The sequence below is a fragment of the Falco naumanni genome, chromosome W (assembly GCF_017639655.2).
Source record: "Falco naumanni isolate bFalNau1 chromosome W, bFalNau1.pat, whole genome shotgun sequence".
Lineage (NCBI taxonomy): Eukaryota > Metazoa > Chordata > Aves > Falconiformes > Falconidae > Falco > Falco naumanni.
Window position 1 is genome coordinate 10,641,278 of NC_054079.1, and position 20,129 is coordinate 10,661,406.

General features: G+C 42.9%; 2 protein-coding genes and 3 non-coding genes across 10 annotated transcripts; all 5 read left to right on the top strand.

The window, feature by feature from the left end:
• The first annotated feature begins 3,879 nt into the window (after window positions 1–3,879).
• On the top strand, window positions 3,880–7,530 carry LOC121080349 (60S ribosomal protein L17-like). 4 transcript variants are annotated; one of them, XM_040578305.1, is made up of 7 exons: window positions 3,880–3,991; window positions 4,355–4,407; window positions 4,495–4,535; window positions 5,626–5,760; window positions 6,063–6,161; window positions 6,737–6,928; window positions 7,436–7,530. In XM_040578305.1, exons 2-7 carry the CDS (start codon window positions 4,368–4,370, stop codon window positions 7,481–7,483), a joined length of 555 nt encoding a protein of 184 aa, XP_040434239.1. In that variant the 5' UTR covers window positions 3,880–3,991; window positions 4,355–4,367; the 3' UTR covers window positions 7,484–7,530. The 4 variants fall into 4 exon arrangements, with proteins under 4 accessions (XP_040434239.1, XP_040434241.1, XP_040434242.1 ...); XM_040578307.1 differs by having other exon boundaries at window positions 3,991–4,108; XM_040578308.1 differs by lacking the exon at window positions 3,880–3,991 and adding an exon at window positions 4,010–4,074.
• On the top strand, window positions 4,196–4,263 carry LOC121080717. Its single transcript, XR_005825480.1, has one exon. It is a non-coding gene; the product is annotated as a small nucleolar RNA SNORD58 (small nucleolar RNA).
• On the top strand, window positions 6,509–6,575 carry LOC121080724. The gene has a single exon (XR_005825487.1). It is a non-coding gene; the product is annotated as a small nucleolar RNA SNORD58 (small nucleolar RNA).
• Window positions 7,014–7,078, top strand: LOC121080723. Its single transcript, XR_005825486.1, has one exon. It is a non-coding gene; the product is annotated as a small nucleolar RNA SNORD58 (small nucleolar RNA).
• Window positions 7,531–7,801: 271 nt separating the features above from the next.
• On the top strand, window positions 7,802–18,830 carry LOC121080350 (UPF0729 protein C18orf32 homolog). 3 transcript variants are annotated; one of them, XM_040578310.1, is made up of 3 exons: window positions 7,802–7,897; window positions 17,288–17,540; window positions 18,184–18,830. In XM_040578310.1, exons 2-3 carry the CDS (start codon window positions 17,313–17,315, stop codon window positions 18,256–18,258), a joined length of 303 nt encoding a protein of 100 aa, XP_040434244.1. In that variant the 5' UTR covers window positions 7,802–7,897; window positions 17,288–17,312; the 3' UTR covers window positions 18,259–18,830. The 3 variants fall into 3 exon arrangements, with proteins under 3 accessions (XP_040434244.1, XP_040434246.1, XP_040434245.1); XM_040578312.1 differs by lacking the exon at window positions 7,802–7,897 and adding an exon at window positions 7,947–8,264; XM_040578311.1 differs by lacking the exon at window positions 7,802–7,897 and adding an exon at window positions 10,390–10,440.
• The last annotated feature ends 1,299 nt before the right edge of the window (window positions 18,831–20,129 follow it).

The following is a 20,129-nucleotide window of genomic DNA, read 5'->3' on the forward strand; positions in this document are numbered from 1 at the left end:
AGGCTGGTCAGGAAAGAGGATTTCAGGGAGAGAAGGTGCAGGCAGCTGTCTGAAGGCTGGAAAGCTTCAGTGTTTCCAGCATTCAAGCTGTTTTCAATTTAAAATGTCTTTGTCTTCAAGATTTTCTGCTTTAGGAACCATTAGGGCAAGCAACACATTTATATGTAATTTTGTGAATGACAGTTAATATCCCCACATAACCCTTGGACTCCAAAAACTAGGTCTGTAAGACATGCCAAGAAATCTACAAAGAAGTTTGAGGGCTTGGCTTCCATTCCCGTGCAAAGAAATCATCAAACCCCCCTCCTATAGCACTTCAGATATGTGGTGTGTTTTAGTAAGCCAGAGTTAAGCTTGGCCAATCAGCCCCAATGGATCTGTCACAGGGATTTTAGCCCAGACCCTCCTGTTGCTCCACCTGCCCTTCCGTTAGAGATTCCTACCCCCCAGCAAGGCAGCGGAGGCAGGTGTGTGCCTGAGCCGACAGCCAGGTGCTCAAGCTGTAACAGGGCAGGGGCTAAAAGTAATGCCCTGGCCTCTGAACTGGCTGGCTTCTGGGGTTGCTTCAGTCACATCTGCTCTGGCAGTGGCTGAACTCCAGAGCTGCTGGAAGGTGAGCAGTGGGTCCTACAGCAGGAAGTGAGCTCTCTTTTTTGGTTCCAGATCTGTTGTGAAAATATATCCCTGGCCAGTGGATCATCCCTCATCCTTGAGGGATGTTGGCTATGGAGGGTGTTTACTGATTGTCACTTGGGATGACGTTTGGCTTGGCAATTCCAGTAGCAGTGATAAGGCTGCTTGTTTATTCACAGCTAAAGCCACACAAGGACTTACTTGATACAACATTCCTGTATCCAAATGCTCCCCTGCTGCCTGCTGGGCTCTTCCAGGGCAGGTGAACAAGTGCAGCCTCCTTCCAGCCCCAGGAGGACATCCAGGGGAGAGGTGTGAAGCCAACACATGGTGGGCTGCTCGGCAGAAAACTTGCAGCAGGAAGGGTGGGAGCATCTTTGCCACAGAATAGCCTCTGGCCTCGTGGTTAGGATGTGGCTTTGAAACCTCTCACAAGAAGAAAATAGAAAGTGGGTCTCCCACATGCTGGGAGTGCGCTGTGTGGGTAAAAATGGGCATGATCGCTTTCTGCAAGTTTCTACCTCAGGAGATGGTAGGCACCTTTGCTGCCCTTGTGGTGAGCCCTTTGCAGGAGGATGCTACCAGCAGGAACTTCCAGAGCACAAAGCAGAGGAACAGTTTGGGTCTGAACACAGCTGGATCTTGCTTTCAGTGCCTGCTGAGAGAGTGAGGTCTTCCTGGGCACGCATAGCACAGTCACCAGGGCTGGGTGGTATGGACAGGGGGGCCTAAGAGGGATGGCACCAGGGGAGCTTAAGTCCTATAGAGTTGAGATTCTAGTAGGATTAGGAGGCAGCTGCCTCCTACGCAGTTTTCAGGAACATGATTTTGGACTTAGGTGCCTAAATTTTCTCATTAGGATCCAAAAGCTCTTTTCGAGTCAGCTCATGCAAGATAAATATCCAGCACCAGGGGAATAATCTGGGTAAATCTCAACAAGGGCACATGCTCAGCTGCCTCAGCCCTGATCTCGGCACCAGATATATGCTAGGCTGCCTCTGAAAGCAGTTGTTAACCTCCCAACAAAGATGAAAATATGCATCTCATTTCCTGACACCATCCGCAGAAGCTCCTACCTCTACACTTCCACCACTGCAAGCCCTCAGTAGCTGATTGTAAATGTGGTGATGCAAGTTGAGGCAGACTGAAAAAAACACTATGTCTGCGTGGCTGGGTTCCAGCAAAATGGCCTTTATTGTTTATACAAACTATTTATATATCTTAGACAGTGCAGGTGTCAGACCCTGATAGGTTTTTGTGTCCTTCTTCTTGCTTGCTATTTGCTGTTGCTGTAGGTGCCCGTATGCTGCGGTTCTAAGTTCTGATTCTTCACACCCTGTTTACATACCTGACAATTTGTGGCTGTCTTAAAGGTACACGGATAAGTCTTTGAAGTCAACTAACTTGTTTGCAGACCTGCTGCAGACCCCAACACGTAAACAGTTCTACTTGTCGGGAAAACAGAAAACATAAGTAACAGAAAATGTGCCCCGTTTGTTTTGGATCTAATTGAGGAACACAATGACCATGTGATAATTCCCATCATGTGTCAACTAACATTTCACACCTCTCTTCCAGCTTTCTCTGAATGTCTTGTTGCTTCTGTGCTCTACTGCTAAGAAGAAGCTGCATGTGAAGGTGCTTCCCATGGAAAGGCCAGTGTCCTCCACTGGCAGTACATGGAAGTAGGTACGGAAGAGAGGCCAGAAATGACAAAGGAGAGTTGCATTCATGTGCCCTGTGAGAGGAGATTCCCACAGTGTGTGGGGAAGGCTACGCAAGTCTTTGAGGAGCTCAGCTTTTTTGCTAGTTTTAATTTATTGCACCTGCAAACCTAGTGCTCTTGTAAATATTACTGTTCTTGTTTCATAGGAAGGAGAACTGAAACAGTGTTGGAAGTCATCGCTGAGATTGCTTTTTACATATTTACTGTTTACTCGAAGTCATGAGACCCCAGAGGGAACACTTTTTCTTGTCTATTTTTCTCTAGTAACGCTTGACTTAAAAAGGCTGTCATGCATGGGTGCTGATCCTCCCTCACATTACCACTGCTCTGAGAGGGTTGTGTGTACTGAGGTGCTGAGCGGCTTCTAATCCCTTGGATGACGATGGAAGCACTAATTGGTGAAAATAGATCTCAAGTATCTCAGAGGAAGCATCTGTGCCCAAAAGCTAGTGAGTTCTTGTGAGCATGGGCTCCTGACTTTTTTTTCATGGGAACTTGGTATATAAAAAGAAGGAATAGTATTTGCCTGCATCCCAGCAGGTTTCCCTGCTTTGAGATCAGTACATAAAAGTTACTTAGAGACTTTGTAGAAAACAAAGTCAAAGGCACACTTTGAGGCAGTAGATGGAGAGCTGCAGTGACAATTAGAGCTCTACAGTTTCCAGCCACATAAGTATCTGCAATAGTTAAAATATTTTCCTCCTCACATCTGGGTGAAATTCTGGCTTCCAAGCTTTGGGGATTTTTACCACTAAAGAATCGATCCAAGAACAGCCTCCTGGTCTGAGCATTTGCACAGGCAGCAAGTTCTTGCTCTGCTTATTTCTAAGCGCAGAACTGAACCTGGAGTTGTCCGTGCCAGGGAGGTGCCTGGACAGAGGGTGCTGGTCACTCGCGGAGGTGTTTTTCTTGTTTTTCACTGTCAAACTTTCCTCGACAAGCCTTTTGCTGAAGCTGAGTGCCACTTCCAAGAAGCCTTTTGTTTTTATTGAACAGCTGCTTTATCAAATATCCCAGACAGTTCCAGTTGCGGACGCAGCCTAAAACGGGGCAAGAAGTATCATTATTTTCACAAGCCTCTGATTTATTTATTTATTTATTTTTAGGAAAGGCGCAATAAACACCAGTTGCAGTGTGTAAGGATGGATCTCTGCGGTGTCTCCCAGGCAGCTCCGTGAAGCGACCTGCTCCCCTCCCCTCATCCTGAGCTGCCACCTAACTGCGGCCCGGGGCCCTGCTCCTTGGCCTGGGCTCAACCCGCCTCAGCGCTGCCTGCCCCCGGCTTTGCCCCGGGGGCTAACGAGGCCGCGGCCCCGCCGCGGGACGGGTTTCCCTGGGGGGAAGAGGCCCTTCCCTCACAGCAGGGGGCACACCGCCATTTTGCGGAGGTAGACCTGGGGCTGCGGGGAGCCCCGCAGCGGTGCTTGCCTGCCCTCACGTTCCCGCACGCCGGAAGGAGGACGCGGCCGGCGCGCGGAAACGTTCTCTTTTCCAATCTCATGCCCGCACGGTCCCTCCAGCCACCTTCTGTCCCACGCTCGGCGCCGCGCTTCCGCGACGCTCCCTGACCCAGATTCCGCCGGCGCTCTCGCGAGAGCTGGGCGGCACCCTCTTCCCCGCCGCCGCCCTGAGGTGAGCAGCCATAGCGGACGGGCGGGCAGCTGGCCCTATCTGGCCCCATCCCGCCCCGGTCGCCTTGGGGAGGTGCTGAAGGGGTGAGGGCTCGGTCCGCCTCCCCGGACGCCCTCGGTATTTGCGGGGCTGGCGTAGGGGGAGGGTGGGATGGCGATGGCGGAGCTTGGGGGTGGCTGGCGGCGGTGAGGTGGAGGCAGGCCCCAGAGTGAGGTCTTTCTTAGGACACCTTTGGATCAAGCTGTGAAAAGAAAGTGTAACTTCTGATCAGCCCCTTCAGTCGGCTGTCGGCGGTAAGGGGAACGATTCATGTTCTGTGTTAGAAGCTTCATATTGGTGGGGTTTTTAATTGCTTTTTTGCAGCTGAGCTCCCAAAATGGTACGCTACTCGCTAGATCCGGAGAACCCTACGAAATGTGAGTTGTTTTTCGTGAGCGTTCGCGTAGGACGTCCCTAAAGCCATTGAGGTTTTAATTACAAAAGTTAGTCTTCTTTCTCTGCAGCATGCAAGTCACGGGGATCCAACCTACGGGTGCATTTCAAGGTACGTCGTGTGCGTGTTGTAGGAAATGCAAATTCATTTGATACTGCTTTTTTTGGTTTTGTTTTTTTTTCAGGAAGTGTATTTACTCTTCTGTGTCGTTACGTAGTTACTTAAGGATGGGAGCTTGGTTATGGCCCACGTTTGCTTTAGCTGCTTGTAATGGTTGTTTTCATCCCCAGGATCAAAGCCAAGATGATGTATCGTATAGCACTTTCTGTCTAATATAGATAATAAGATACAGTGGGAAAATAGTTGCAGTGAATTTAGTAGGAGGAATCAGGCCAGTGTTAGATGAGAGAGTTGTTTAACTTGTCTAATTCTGTGGTTGTTGGAAAGGAACGTCGAGATTGTCCGATTGTGCTGCCTTTCAGCATGACAGGGGCAGCGGTCATGGGGGCACAGGTTTCTCTGGGAAAGGTGTAGCTTGAATTCAGGACACGTTGAGTGAACCACAAACCCAAAGCTGAGCAAATGCTTTACTGCTAGGCGGTATATAATGCAGGTGGAGAGAGATTTCACTTATTTTGGTTAGTTTTGGGTAGGATTATAATTACTTTTGCATTTAGTGTGCTGTTTTAAGCACTGATACTTCATCTCTAATTTTTCTTTCTGAGCCTGTTCTCTCCCCTTTATAATTCCCTTGCAGAGATAGTTACATTGTGCATAGCTTACTTTTGTAGCTTGTTTTCTCATTGCTTCCTCTGAGGTGCCATATGTGACATTTTAGAAGGAATTTATCCTTTGGGTTCCCGCTTTTTTTGATTAGCAGCCAAAGAGGAGCTACGAAAAGTATAAATACTTAAAGTTCTTTGTTTTGCTGGTTGGAAAGATATAGCCATCAGGTAAAAAAAGAAAGATATGCTAGAGATGCAAATTCAGTAAAGGAAGACATGCTGAGGGTTAGAAAAGTAGGTAGTGTAACCCAAAAAAGTATTGTTAATTATTCTTCATTCTTTAATTTTTTTTTCTGTGAGTGCTTCTTTTAAACTGAGTTTGTAACAAAAAGAATAGGATCCAGGGAAGAGAGAGGAGCGCTTTTACTCGCATTGTAACTTGGAGAGATGTGTTAATAGGAACTCTGTGTTGCTAGAATACTCGAGAGACTGCCCAGGCCATCAAGGGCATGCACATTCGCAAGGCCACCAAGTACCTGAAGGATGTCACCCTGAAGAAGCAGTGTGTTTCCTTCCGTCGCTACAACGGGGGAGTTGGTAGATGCGCCCAGGTGAGGTCCGAGGTGAAAATGTGGGATGGATAATGTGGCTGCTTGAGAGAGAAAAATGATGTTGACATGGCGTGGAGAGTAGTTTCATTATCACTGATAATGTATTAAAATGTAAGAAGGAAAGAGCTACCCTTAATTCCAGTGCAGCAAGTATTGCATCTACTTGACCGTCAAGTTATTGATCAAATTTAATTATTTTGGTATGCAGCCTTAATAAAAGGGGATGTAGCAGCACCTTAACGGTATGTAAAGGGCAAGTTGTGCTGTACCGGCACAAAACCCCAACCCTTTTCTTCTTGTAGGCCAAGCAGTGGGGCTGGACACAGGGACGCTGGCCCAAGAAGAGCGCCGAGTTCTTGCTGCACATGCTGAAAAATGCAGAGAGCAACGCTGAGCTCAAGGTAAGCTGTGTAGATGTTACTAAATGTAAGGAATTGATGTCATGCTATGTCTCAGCACTCCAAACTCTGTGTCTCTAATGTGGAGGGCCAGATAAGGCCTGTTTTGTTGATGAAGCTGAGTTGTATAGAGGTGTACCATTAGTGTGAGTTAGAATTAGGCTTTGTGTGTGTGGGTTGAGTTAAAATGTGAGTAAGAATTTTTCACAGGGAGCTAGTTTGTGCGTGGTTATCAGCTGTTTAGAATAAATGTGGTTTAGAGCTCTTAAAACCTACAAAGTGAAATCTGTGGGCTCTTGGGTCAGTTTGTATCTTTGTAATACACTCTGTGTTTAACTTGATAACCTCGATGGCGGTGATGACTTATCTTAGGACACCTTTGGAATAACCATGAAAAGATAATTCCTTCTGAGCCATTGGCATTGTTGAAAATTCATTGTGAAATGTGGAAGAGTGGCTTGTGTTTCTCTTGACTCCTGCCATGCTCAACTGCTTTATTTGCCAGGGGTTGTTATTTACTTGTTTGTTTTGTTGTTGTATTTGAAAACTCACAAGTTTGATTTCCCCCTGCCCCGTAGGGTCTTGATGTGGATTCTCTAGTCATTGAGCACATCCAGGTCAACAAGGCTCCCAAAATGCGCCGGCGCACCTACAGAGCCCACGGTAGGATCAACCCCTACATGAGCTCTCCCTGCCACATCGAGATGATCCTCACTGAGAAGGAGCAGATCGTTCCCAAGCCAGAGGAAGAAGTTGCTCAAAAGAAAAAGGTGCCAAGTGTCATATCCTTAGTCCTCTTTAGTGTCACTGTCAAGAAATCTGAGTGTTAAGAACTGCGTTTTTCAACTGGAAGGGTTGCTGTGATGACTATCTTAGGACACCTTTGGAATACCCATGAAAATAAGTTATTTCTGACCAACCTCAATATTTATTGTAAAGAAAACGTTGAGAACTTGGGGGCGGGGGGAAACACCCCTTGGTGATTTCTATTCCCCGGGTGGTTTGTTCTGCCCTCCCTCAGGGCAGTCGTGGTGAATCCCTGTGGTTCCTGTGTGCATAGTGGTATGAGCTGTTAGGATAAAATTAGAGTTGACTGCCTCTAAGCAATGTAGTACTTGTAAGTCAGTGGCCTTACATGCAAGGGTGATCGTTTTGCAAACAGGTGAAGAAATTTCCAGCAATTCCTGGTACTACTTTCAAAAGGTGCCTGTAAGCTTGGTTGTAAGGCGCTTTGGGAAGGTGTAGATATAACGCTGTTCTCATCTCTTGTTTTTCAGATATCCCAAAAGAAGCTGAAGAAGCAAAAGCTTATGGCTCGGGAATAAATCTACTACAAGAGGTGTACTTAAATAAAATTATAAAGTTAAAAATTTGTGTGTGTTCTGGTCTGTCGAGGCTTTTGCTGGCGGTAGTGCCGGCGGCTCTGCTCAGTCTCGGGCCCGCCGGCGCCTGACGCGGGGCTGCGGCGGGCAGGGGGAGGTGTGTAGCTCCACCGTGTGGGCTGCTGCTGGCGGGCGCGTGTCCTTCAGCGGTAAAGCAAGGGGATTTGAAACGGAGCGAGCCGTTCGTCTGCGGGGCCCTGCGGTCGGGCCGGCACCGGGGGACTGGCGGGGGCGGGGCGTGCGGCCACGTGACGCGCGCCCCACTACCTCCCATTGGTGGCGAGACTAACCGGAAGCTGGGGGGGCGTTTCCGGTGCTGCGGCAGCCGGTAACGGCGCTGGGTCGCTGGCGAGCGAGGTGAGTGCAGGGCGGGGCGGCCTTCGTGCCCTCCGACGGGGCCGGGCTGCGCCCCTGAGGGCCCCTCCGCGCTCTGTCGGTGTCCGGGCACGGCTGCCCGGCTGGAGGCGGCTGCCGGGCGGCCTCGCCTCGCCGTTCGCTGCCCTTCTCTGTGGCCATAACGGCTCCGTTAACCGGGAGCGGCCGGGGCAAGGCCTGGAGTATCACAGCTCATGCTGCGGTGTGGGGCACGTTAGTGTCAGCGCGTGTTTGGGAGAACCTCAACGATTCTGAAGATATCTGAGCTCCGGTCTTTATGTCACCGGGAGGGGGAAGCGTCGCTGTCGTTTACCATACTCCGGGGAGACTGGCCCGGCTGCTGGGGAAGGTTCTAAGTCTTAACGCTGGCTTACAGGGAAACAGAATTAGAATTATTACATAAATCGGCTCTTCTAGACTAGGTCATCCTTTATGAAGAGGAGGAAAAAAAAACAAACCCTTTTGTGTTTGTAGCCTTTTTTTCCCGTTTCCATAATAGTTGACTAATGAGTGAGTGAAACATGGCAAACAGACCAAATGTGCTTAAATTTGCAATGTCATGCATGTTCTCTCTAATGACCGTCACATATGGTGGCTTACAGAGAGAAACAAAAGCTCGAATCACAAAGAAATAAGCTTGCTATTAAAATGTGACCATTTGCCCTTTTACTAATTTTTTTCTTTTCCCCCAAAAAAATTAACTCCCTGCTAACCAGAGGGCAGCATCGCCAAATCACAGAAGAAAATAATAAATTGTATTTTACTATATCAATACTCAGTTGTTCCACAGAGCCTGGGGCTATAAAAAATCTTTAGGATAGTCTAAAAAAATCCCAAACCCTGAAACTCTGATCCCAAACAAATGTGTCTTCGTTCCCCATCCCAGAAAGCTTTTGTTTTGCTTGTTAACTTAAGAATTCAGGTGTCAGCAGCCCAGAAAGGAGGAATGTGAAGGGCAGAGTGTATCTTAATTTATTGCTTATCAGCACTGAAAGGCACAGCTCTAATCCTACTTAATTCCTCTCCCAGTTGCACCTTTCTGCCCCTGTGCTTTGGTTTTCGACTTATTTTTTTTCCTTGCAGACTTCAGGCTGCCGTTTTTGGAGAGAGGGAAGGACTAATTTTCTAATAGGTTGGCCAATTGTCTGGGATTGGTGTGGGATCAAGTGATTCCTCCTGTGCAGGAGGAAGGAAGTCACCTATATTCTCCTTTTCTCAAACCCTGTCTAGGATTCTCTTTCCCTCTCCCGCAGCCCTGCCCTTCAGTGGTAGCAGGGCATTAGATGGAGTGGAGTCCTGCCATTTCATTTCACCATAAATAAATAGAGAATGAGAAAAATAAACCTTTTGGACCCTCTGTTATAGTGTAGTAAGAACTGGGCTAACATCTGCAGCTCACTGCTTAAACCGTTTTTGTGTGATTAAAGCAAAAATGCTTATTTATTAACTTGTTTTTCTGAGTTCCTGCTGTAGGACTGACAAATTAATAGCAAACTCCTCTTTTGTTAAAATGTTGAGAACGTTTCCTTTGTTCAGGACTTAAAACACTGGAACACACAGCATTTTTGAAACTTTAACAGTTAATATATAATTAAAAAATCTTTCACATTTGAATATCAACTGCAATCTATATTCATTAATGTAAGTCTGTTTTCTTAGTTTGTGGCATGCAAACACTGTTGTTATCGATTTGTTAATAAGTTAAGATTGATTGACTTTATTTGATTGATTATTTGATTTTATAGAATTATTTTATAGAATAGAAATATAGAAGGATAAAAATATATTTTGAGGAAACTTATAATTCCTCAGTAAAAGCTGCTATGAGACCCTCTGTACATCCTGTACCAAGGCCAGAAGAATGGGCTGGAATCATTGTTGAAACTTAGGTAATAATTTATGGTTTGAAAGGTTTCTTTGTATCTGACCAGTCTTCTGTATGTAGAAAGTGTATTGAGATGTCAGAATATGAGATTAATGGAAATTGGGAAGAGTCGCCTGGAACAGCTTGTAGTTGCCTGCCAAGAAACCGTGAACTTTAGTAAAAGGTAATTCCGGCAGGGGGAGATCGCGACCACCGACTCATATACCACCTACCCAAATCGTACCCCAGACCCATTTCTAGACCTTTCTAAGCTCTACTGCGCAGAATCGGATATGGGAGGAGAATATGTTAATGATTTATGGAAAATATTATGATTATGCATGAATACTTAATGAATATGTATGAATAAGTTCTATATATGGTGTCTGATTTTGAGACTTGGTGTCCGTTGATCATGAGAGGACTCGCTCACGCACCCGGCCGTCAATAAAGAAGTGTCTGCTTATCTACATCACATTGGTGTCGATAAGTTCTTCATTCAGAGATTTCGGTAACAGTTTTGGCGACCCAGATGGGACCTCGCTGAAGGAGACCAGAGGAGTCGGGGACCTGATCGGTTCCAGCCGGCACCGAGGATTTCTCGGGGATACCCATCGATCCCCGATCCGTAAGGCTCTTCGCGACGTTCCCTGGATATTTGGTAAGACACTTCTTTTTTAATTGTAGTAAGTGGGTGGGAGTCCCACTAAAGTAAGTAAGTAAGTGCACTAGAGGAAGTGGGTAGGAGTCCCACTATAATAATTGTATGGGAAAGAGTGGGATGGAGTCCCACCAGTGGGTTGGAGTCCCACTGAGTAAGTCTGCCTGTCAGACGCGGTGAAAGCTGCGCAGGGTTGGACTAAAAGGATCCTTGTGGAAGTGGAAGCCTAGGCGTCTGCCCGTAAGATATAAGCGAAAGCTATTGCAGGGTTGGACAAAAGTGGAAACAAGAGAAACTATATGCTATAGTGTTCTCTAACAAAAAGTTAGAAGAAGTTTTTGTGTTTGTGGTTTTGTGTTTGTGTATTAAGAAGAAAATTAAGAGGTATAATATTGTGTTATATGTTTGTTTAAAGTAACTGTGGGAAAGTGTGAGTGTGGCTGTAAGGGTGAGACGTATAATTGAGAACGAAAGCGAGTGTGGAGTGTGGATCCGCGGATCGGAGTGACAGAGTTGAATAATCGTGTATTGTATTGTGAGTAATTATACCATGGCAACTAAGTTAACTCAGTTGTTTAAAAGTAAAAGCATGGGTAATCTTGTGTTAAATGATAAAATCCCAAAAAATTCTCCATTGGGATGTTTGTTGGCACATTGGGGGGATTTATATGAGGATTTGCCAAAGAGCCAGATGATTGAGTATTGTAATAATTGGTGGTCGCTATATATAATGGAAAATCAGGAAAAGTGGCCCACGAATGGGACACTGAATTATAACACTATTTTGCAGTTAATGTTGCACTGTAAAAGGAAAGGGAAATGGAGTGAAATGCCATATGTGGATTTGTTCTTTTATTTGAGACAAAGAAAAGACTGGCAGGAGGAATGTAAGCTAACTATTAGAGATAATTTGGTAATGGCTATAACTTTTGATAATAAAGTGGAAAAAAAATGTTGTTCAAATTGTGAGATTGGGAGTGGATACAGGAGCGACATTTTTTTATTAAATACCTGTAAAGGAAAAATTGGAACAAAACCAGGCCATTCCTGCAACCTCTGGATTTGAAATTTGGAAATAAGATAATTACACATGAATTTTTTTATGTACCAGAATGTCTGGTACCCTTGTTAGGTAGAGATTTGTTATCCAAATTAAATGCACAAATTGTTTTTGATGAAGGAGAACTCTTTTTGAAAATACCCGAGTCAAAAACGGGAGAAGTCTTGATGATACAAGAAAAGGTAAAGGAACAAGAAATTCCACCGGAGGTGGATTTGGCAGTGATCCCTACTGTATGGGAGACAGATATTCCTCGTAAATCGAAACTAGCAGAACCTGTTAAAATAGATTTGAAGGAAGGCGCAGGAACAGTGAGAATTAAACAATATCCAATCAAATCAGAAGTGAGACAGGAATTAAAGAAATTGATAATTTTTTGGAGTATAAAATTTTAGAGGAATGTGAATCTGAGTATAATACTCCTATTTTACCAGTCAGAAAACCCTCGGGTGAATACAGGCTGGTACAAGATTTGAGAGCAGTAAATCAAATAGTTAAGGACATTTGTCCTGTAGTAGCAAACCCTTATACACTGTTAACAGCATTAAGGGACACTTATCAATGGTTTACAGTGCTTGATTTAAAAGATGCTTTCTTTTGTATACCTTTGGAAAAGGGAAGCAGAAAACTGCTTTTGAATGGGAAAATCCTCAAACTGGGCGAAAGATGCTGCTGACATGGACTAGGTTACCCCAAGGATTTAAAAACAGTCCAACTATTTTTGGAAATCAATTAGCTAAGGAACTTGAAATCTGGAAACAGGATAAATCAAGACCTGGGCATTTACTCCTACAATATGTGGATGACATATTGATTGCTACAGAAGGAAGACTTACCTGTATACAGGTGACTATTGACCTCTTGAATTTCCTGGGACTAAATGGGTACAAGGTATCCAGGAAGAAAGCCCAAATAGCCTGCCAGACTGTGATATACCTGGGCTTTGAGATTTCAAAAGGGCAACGACAATTAGGAAAAGATCGCAAAGAAGCTATTTGTGGTATACCTGAGCCGAGAAATATTCATGAACTCAGAGCATTTTTGGGAATGACTGGGTGGTGTCATCTTTGGATCATGAACTATGGGCTAATAGCTAAACCGCTGTATGAGGCCCCAAAGAATTCCCCCTTTGTATGGGGCCCACAACAACAAAAGGCTTTTGTAGAGTTGAAACGTGCCTTAATATCTGCACCTGCCTTGGGACTGCCGGATCTAACCAAAGATTTCCAGCTGTTTGTACATGAAAGACAACACCTTGCACTGGGCGTGTTAACCCAGAGGATAGGAAGCTGGAAACGACCAGTCGGATATTTCTCTAAACAACTGGACACAGTGAGTAAAGGGTGGCCAAACTGCCTTCGAGCAGTGGCCGCAACAGTGATGCTCATACAAGAAGCTCGGAAATTGACTTTGGGAAGAACAATAACAGTCTATGTTCCACACATGGTGATAACTGTCCTAGAACAGAAGGGGGGACATTGGCTGTCCCCCAGCTGAATGATGAAGTACCAGGTGGTATTGACTGAACAGGATGATGTGATTCTAAAAACAACTAACCTGGTAAATCCTGCAGTGTTTTTAAGTTCTATACAGGAAGAAGGACAACTGGAACATGATTGCTTGGCTACCATCGAGTATGTTTATTCCAGTCGTGAGGATCTGAAGGATGTACCATTGGAGCAACCGGACTGGGAATTGTATACTGATGGAAGCAGCTTTATGGAACAAGGAGTCCGATATGCCGGATATGCGGTAACAACAGACACTACAGTTACAGAAGCAGGAGCATTGGCGAGTACCACATCAGCACAAAAGGCGGAACTTATTGCTTTAATCCGGGACTTAGAGCTAAGCAAAGACAAGAAAGTAAATATCTGGACTGATTCAAAATATGCCTTTGGGGTAGTGCATGTCCATGGGGCTTTGTGGAAAGAGAGGGGGTTATTGTCCTCTCAAGGATCAAACATTAAGCATCAAACAGAAATTTTACGATTATTGCAAGCAGTTCAAAAGCCGGATCAAGTAGCAATCATGCACTGTAAAGCACATCAGATTGGAAATACAAAAATAATAGTTGGAAATAATTTAGCTGATAAAACAGCAAAAAAGGTAGCAAAGAAACAAGCATCGCAAATGGCAATAATTCCTTCTAAAACAGTAACCCTTCCTAGGGAAAAACCGAGATATTCAGAGGAAGATGACAAATTGGGTCAGTTATTAAATGCTAAGAAAAACTTAGCTGGATGGTGGATAACTCCTAATGGACAGGTAGTAATTCCACCTCTTTTAATGAGAGAGATAATTCAAACAAGGCATCAAGAATGTCACTGGGGAGCAGAAGCTTTAGTAACATCTTTATGAAAACAAGTAGTATCAGTTAAGATGTTGGGAATAGCTAAAATAGTAACTGCAAAGTGTGAAGTATGTTTGAAAAATAATCCAGTGATTAAGAAAAAGGTTCAAATGGGTAGACTGAAATCTGGTGTAGAACCTGGAGATTATTGGCAAGTAGATTTTTCAGAATTACCCAGACAAAATGGGTACCGGTACATCCTGGTAGGGGTTGATACTTTTACAGGATGGCCAGAAGCCCTTCCCTGTCGCACCACACAAGCAAAAGAAGTGGTGAAGTGGTTATTACAAGAAATAATTCCGAGATTTGGAGTTCCTATTGGAATTTCCTCTGACAGAGGTCCACACTTTGTTGCTGAAGTAGTCCAAAGTGTTAGCAAAGTATTGGGTATTAATTGGGATTTACATGCGTCTTGGAGACCACAATCTAGTGGGAAAGTGGAAAGGATGAATCAAACTTTGAAACGACAAATAAGTAAAATTTGTCAAGAAACCATTTTAAAGTGGCCTCAGGCACTTCCATTGGCATTATTATGAATCAGGGTACAGCCAAAGAGTGGAGCCTCAGTCAGTCCTTATGAATTATTATATGGAAAAACATATGAGTCTCCAGAACCAAATCTAAACATACATGTAAAAGGAAAACAAGATGTGTATAACTATTTGCTTTTTCTAAGGAAAACTTTGGCTCCAATTTGGAGTGCATTAATTTGGAATAGACCTTTATTCCAGGAAAATTCAGTGCATGATTTCCAACCAGGAGACTATGTCTATGTGAAGACCTGGACCTCCGAACCTTTGCAGGAGCACTGGAGAGGACCTTCCAGATACTGTTAACCACTTTTACAGCTATCAAAATTGCAGAATCGGATGCTTGGATACATTATACTCGAGTGAAGAAAGCACCTACTCCGTGGAAGATTGTCAATCGTGACCCAGAGACTTCAAAATTGACACTGAAACATGTCTAATTTTTATATTGGATTTTATTTTGGCCGGTAGTGTTGGTGGGATCATGGGCTGGCTTGGTGGACAGGAACAAAAGACAAGTAGAAACAGAACAAGTGATTGAAATTCCCAAACAAATGGCTGAGGAAAATTTGATGGTAGGATTGATTAAAGAATTTGCCAATTTACAAAATGTCACACAGATCACTGCTTGTTTACCAATACCAAGGGCAGTAGGTGAATCTATTCCATGGGGAATCTTAACCATGAATTTGACCAAATTAGAATATGAAAATGAGACGATGGATTGTAAACAAGAACCTAGGGAAACTTGGGAATTGCAAAAGGTTAAAGTTGGAGAAGAATTACCAGTATATTCAACCATGTGGGAATGTAAAGGACGATTTGTAGCTAAACCGGGATTAGATGGAGATTTAGGGAACAAGGAATGGTGGTATTACCCTAAAATGGCTACAACAAACACCAGTGTATGGACAACCGAGACAAAATGTGAGAAAAAGAATTGAACCCTACAGGAAAAGGAAATAGTTTGGGATTCAGTTTGGTCTATGACCTTATATTCCCATTTTCAGTATATGGCAAAAACTCCTTGGTGTTTTACATGGGAGGGAAAAGTGTTTTCAGTATTACCCTGGGTCAATGACAGATCAACTTCATTAGGAGAAAAAGAGAATAAAATAGTGCCATGGTGGAAATGTGAAAAAGTGTATGATTGTAACAATGTAGACTTAATAATTCAAAGAATCCCTCCTTTGGCTGCTGCTTTAAAATATGGTTGTTTTTGTCGAGGTCTTAAGAATAATCTCAATATAACCAGCACTTTTACAGTTAGAAGAGGAACTTTGTTTAGTTGCAGAAAAGCTACTATTCAAAGTCCTGGACATTTAATTTGGGCATTGAGTGATGGAACCTGGACAACTCATCTACCATTAGATGGTAAAGTGAAACAAATTACTTTAGGCATGCCAACATTGTGTCCGATTTGGAAGAGATCACCATTTAGAGGATCCCTAGAAAATTTAGAACTGAAACGAATAAAGAGATCTGAGACAAATGATGATAATTGGAATGAACCATCTACAGGAGTGAAAATTGGCTGGGCACTTGAATCACTTTTAAATCCTATAGCATCATACAGGAACAGAGCATGGCTTTATAAGTTAACTGGTCAAGTGGAAAAATTAGCAAACGTTACTAAAAAGGGGTTTAAGGAATTGAACATACAATTACAGGCGACCTCTAGAATGACTTTATAAAATAGAATGGCACTAGATATGCTCCTACTTAAAGAACATGGAGTGTGTGGATATCTCAAGGATAAACTGGACCATTGTTGTATCCACATTCCAAATGTCACTCAGGATGTGGAACATGATCTAGACCTATTAGGAAAAATTGAAAAAGAAACTGAAACTATTCAAAAGGATATGTCAGAAGATTGGCTTGGAAAAATTTTTAACAAATTAGGATGGAACTTGAGCTCTTGGATACAATCCATAATCAAAATTTTGTTTTTGTTACTGATTGTCTTTTTGATGAGCATGCTAGTATATGCATGTCTGAAGAAACAGTTTACCAATAGGAGTGCAGTCAATCGTATGATTATGAGAGAAGTACCAACCATTTCACCAAGATATGATCCATCACCAAAATATGTTGAAACAAATGATATGTAAATAATGTGAAAGTATTGAAATAATGATTTTCAACACTTTCAAAGGGGGGAAATGTTGTTGATTTGCTAATAAGTTAAGATTGATTGACTTTATTTGATTGATTATTTGATTTTATAGAATTATTTTATAGAATAGAAGTATAGAAGGATAAAAATATATTTTGAGGAAACTTATAATTCCTCAGTAAAAGCTGCTATGAGACCCTCTGTACATCCTGTACCAAGGCCAGAAGAATGGGCTGGAATCATTGTTGAAACTTAGGTAATAATTTATGGTTTGAAAGGTTTCTTTGTATCTGACCAGTCTTCTGTATGTAGAAAGTGTATTGAGATGTCAGAATATGAGATTAATGGAAATTGGGAAGAGTCGCCTGGAACAGCTTGTAGTTGCCTGCCAAGAAACCGTGAACTTTAGTAAAAGGTAATTCCGGCAGGGGGAGATCGCGACCACCGACTCATATACCACCTACCCAAATCATACCCCAGACCCATTTCTAGACCTTTCTAAGCTCTACTGCGCAGAATCGGATATGGGAGGAGAATATGTTAATGATTTATGGGAAATATTATGATTATGCATGAATACTTAATGAATATGTATGAATAAGTTCTATATATGGTGTCTGATTTTGAGACTTGGTGTGCGTTGATCGTGAGAGGACTCGCTCACGCACCCGGCCGTCAATAAAGAAGTGTCTGCTTATCTACATCACATTGGTGTCGATAAGTTTTTCATTCCGAGATTTCGGTAACACTGTCATCCTAACTTGTTGGTTTGTTTCCCTCACCAGCTTTGTCGCAGAACAAGAGGAAGCCATGGTGTGCATTCCCTGTATTGTCATTCCAGTTCTCCTCTGGGTCTACAAGAAATTCCTTGAGCCGTATATCTATCCTGTTATCACACCTTTCATTAAGCGTGTATGGCCCAAGAAAGCCATGCAAGAAACAACAGCCACAAAACAAGGTCAAGGAGGCAGCGCAGGAAACCCACAGGCACCTTCAGCCATGAAAAAAAATCAGGAGGACGAACCTGCCATTTATAAAGTAAGATTAATGCATTTAGCTAATCAGGGAAACTCCAGATAAAGCACCCAGTAGTAGTTTGGGGTGGGCACCACAAATGAGTCAATAGTTGAGTGTTTTTAGAGATGTTTTTGTGGCTATTTTCTTACGAAAGGAAGTTGCTGGTACTAAGCCAGCAAGAAATACTTCAAGACAGCTTCTGGTAGGTCGTGGAAGGATAGGGAATTGCACCTGTTTGCTGGAACAGTTAATTTCTGGGGTTTTTTTAATGACTGGCTGTTCTTTCAGAGAAGGAAGAAGTCAAATAATTGGTACATCACACCAGATATGTGAAGCAAGATTAAAAAAAAACCCACTCTTCAGCCAGCTCTGCCACTCATAATGGCAAAAAATGTTTAGTGTGTGTAAAGAGTGCATTTATTATTTATCTCTTCTAACAAAATGTAAAAATTTGTGTATGTTGTCTCTGCCCTCATTCCCCCATTCTGCCCTAAAGCAATAATTATGTGTAAATCTAGAGAGACACCACCACTTTGGCTCTCGCTGCAGATTTCTTCACAGATCTTCACTGGCCTGGCTTGTAAAAGCCATTTTCAGCTGTTACTGTTTTGAATGTGTAGTCCTTTTTTGTCATCCCATGAACGATGCTGTCTTTTATTTGCAGTTTGAAAGCAATGGCGTTGCAAATCGAATTGCCGTAAAGAGATCCACAGAAGTTTCTGACAAGAAAACGGATTAAAGGAATTAATTCCTAAGGATTTTATTCCCTTGTGTCCAATATGAACTGGTGATGTTTCTCTCACTTTGGGACTTTTTTCTTTGCACGTTAGCTGAATAAAAACCCTTATCACTTACAGGAGAGGCTCTCTTTTGCCACTAAAATGGCAGCTAGCACATTTCTTAAAGAACTTTATTTTTCAACTATTTTATATTATTTTCCTCACTGGAACTACTTTTCATCTATAACCTATTTGGTGTGATTACAGTTTAGGTTAAATAACTTATGAGTAAATCTATCTTTGGATAACATTACCAACTGCACTCCTGTAACTTCTCACAGATGTTGTGTGGATCGTGTAGTAGAGAAGATGGGGATTGGAAAGCAGAAGTGAGGGAAAGTGGCCATGCTAGTTTATGATTGTTTTTGTCTCCATATCTTTGGATATTTCACCCATATTGTTACACCAAATCCTGCCCTATCCATCAGAACTTCACCTGGGAAAGGTGGATGTAATTGTTGCTGTGGTGGGTTGGGTTTTCTAAACCAATCAATCCCCACCTCACCCTAAAGAATAAATTCCTCTGCTACCACTACTGTCAAAGTTCATGCTCTGAATCTGAAAGCTGGGAACTTCTGGGGGTCTGAAATCACCTTGCAATGAGAAAGGAGTAAACCACCAGAGAAAGTCACTCTAGAACTGAGGTCATGCATGGCATCTTTCAGATAGCTATAGAAATGAAGATTTCTTGCACTTCTGAAGCTGAATGTATGCGTTCTTACACTGTAAGCATTGATGAAAAGACTGTCCCTTCTGTGCTTCCTGTCCCAGGGCAGGTAGCTTTAGCTGCCATTTGAAAATGTTGGGCTTCTCATAAACAGGCCCAAGTTTTGGAGTCTTATTATTCACCTCTAACAGCTGTGAACATGACGAAAAGTAGAGCAAGAGCTGTACTGGGGCTCCTTTAATTTGTAAATGTATGCAGTCAGTTTGTAAAGTTACATAATTAATTATTTTGAGTTATTTAGGATATTACACAAGGAAATGCATCAGACAGTAACGTGGAAAATAAACTGTATAGTAAATGAGACTGCAGGCTGCACTAGGCTTCTAGCTGTGTGCCAGCACCATATTTAAACACCAGGCTTACTGAAAAGACTGCAAAAAGCAAAACGGGCAGATAATGTGAGTAAAATTATATCTCTGTGCTTTCTGGAATGTGTTTCAGTACTTGTATGAGCTGCAGTTATACAGTAAGGTGAGTAATCTACATCACAAGACTTCCCTGAATGAGGCACTTCATGGGAAGTCCTGGCAGGAGATTTGTGTTGCAGCTCTTCTGTTTGTATTCTTTTCCAAGCTTAGGTCAATAATCCTGTTGTGTTGTGAATAGCAAAAAATCAGGTGAAAGCAAAAGAACTGCCTGAGCCTGGGCAGGGAGATCATCTGCTGGGATGGAAAGAAGTGCACAAGGCCTTGTTCAAGAAAAATAAGTAGACAGAAATTAAGGAAATCCCCATGTAAGAAAACAAGTTATATAAAGTAAATTAATTTTAACTAAGAAAATTTCCATGTTTGTTACTCACTAAAAGCAAGCTTTGCAAAAGGACTTAGGCACCTAATGATGACAGATAGACATATACCAGAATTTACTAGATTGAGTAGCAGCTTCGTGTACACTGAAGACTTATAGAAAATTGCAGAGTAGGCATCCTCAGGGGCCAAAGTACTTCTGCAGATCTAGTCCTGAGATCTTCAGCATTAACACTGTCTGGTTTTGTTTAAATACTATTGAGGAAGAATGAAGAAATCAATATGTGAAATATTTGAAAAATTATCATTGAAATCTACTAATGTAAAATATTTTTTCTTTATGGGAAGGTCTAAATGT

What these genes read in the sequence shown, in the direction of transcription:
- LOC121080349 (XM_040578305.1), top strand. Translation starts at nt 4,368, where the DNA reads ATGGTACGCTACTCGCTAGATCCGGAGAACCCTACGAAAT. An exon ending in GAGTTGGTAGATGCGCCCAG is followed by an intron (nt 5,761 to 6,062) that starts GTGAGGTCCGAG and finishes TTCTTCTTGTAG; the next exon opens with GCCAAGCAGTGGGGCTGGAC. An exon ending in AGAGCAACGCTGAGCTCAAG is followed by an intron (nt 6,162 to 6,736) that starts GTAAGCTGTGTA and finishes CCTGCCCCGTAG; the next exon opens with GGTCTTGATGTGGATTCTCT.
- LOC121080350 (XM_040578310.1), top strand. Translation starts at nt 17,313, where the DNA reads ATGGTGTGCATTCCCTGTATTGTCATTCCAGTTCTCCTCTGGGTCTAC. An exon ending in ACGAACCTGCCATTTATAAA is followed by an intron (nt 17,541 to 18,183) that starts GTAAGATTAATG and finishes TTTTATTTGCAG; the next exon opens with TTTGAAAGCAATGGCGTTGC.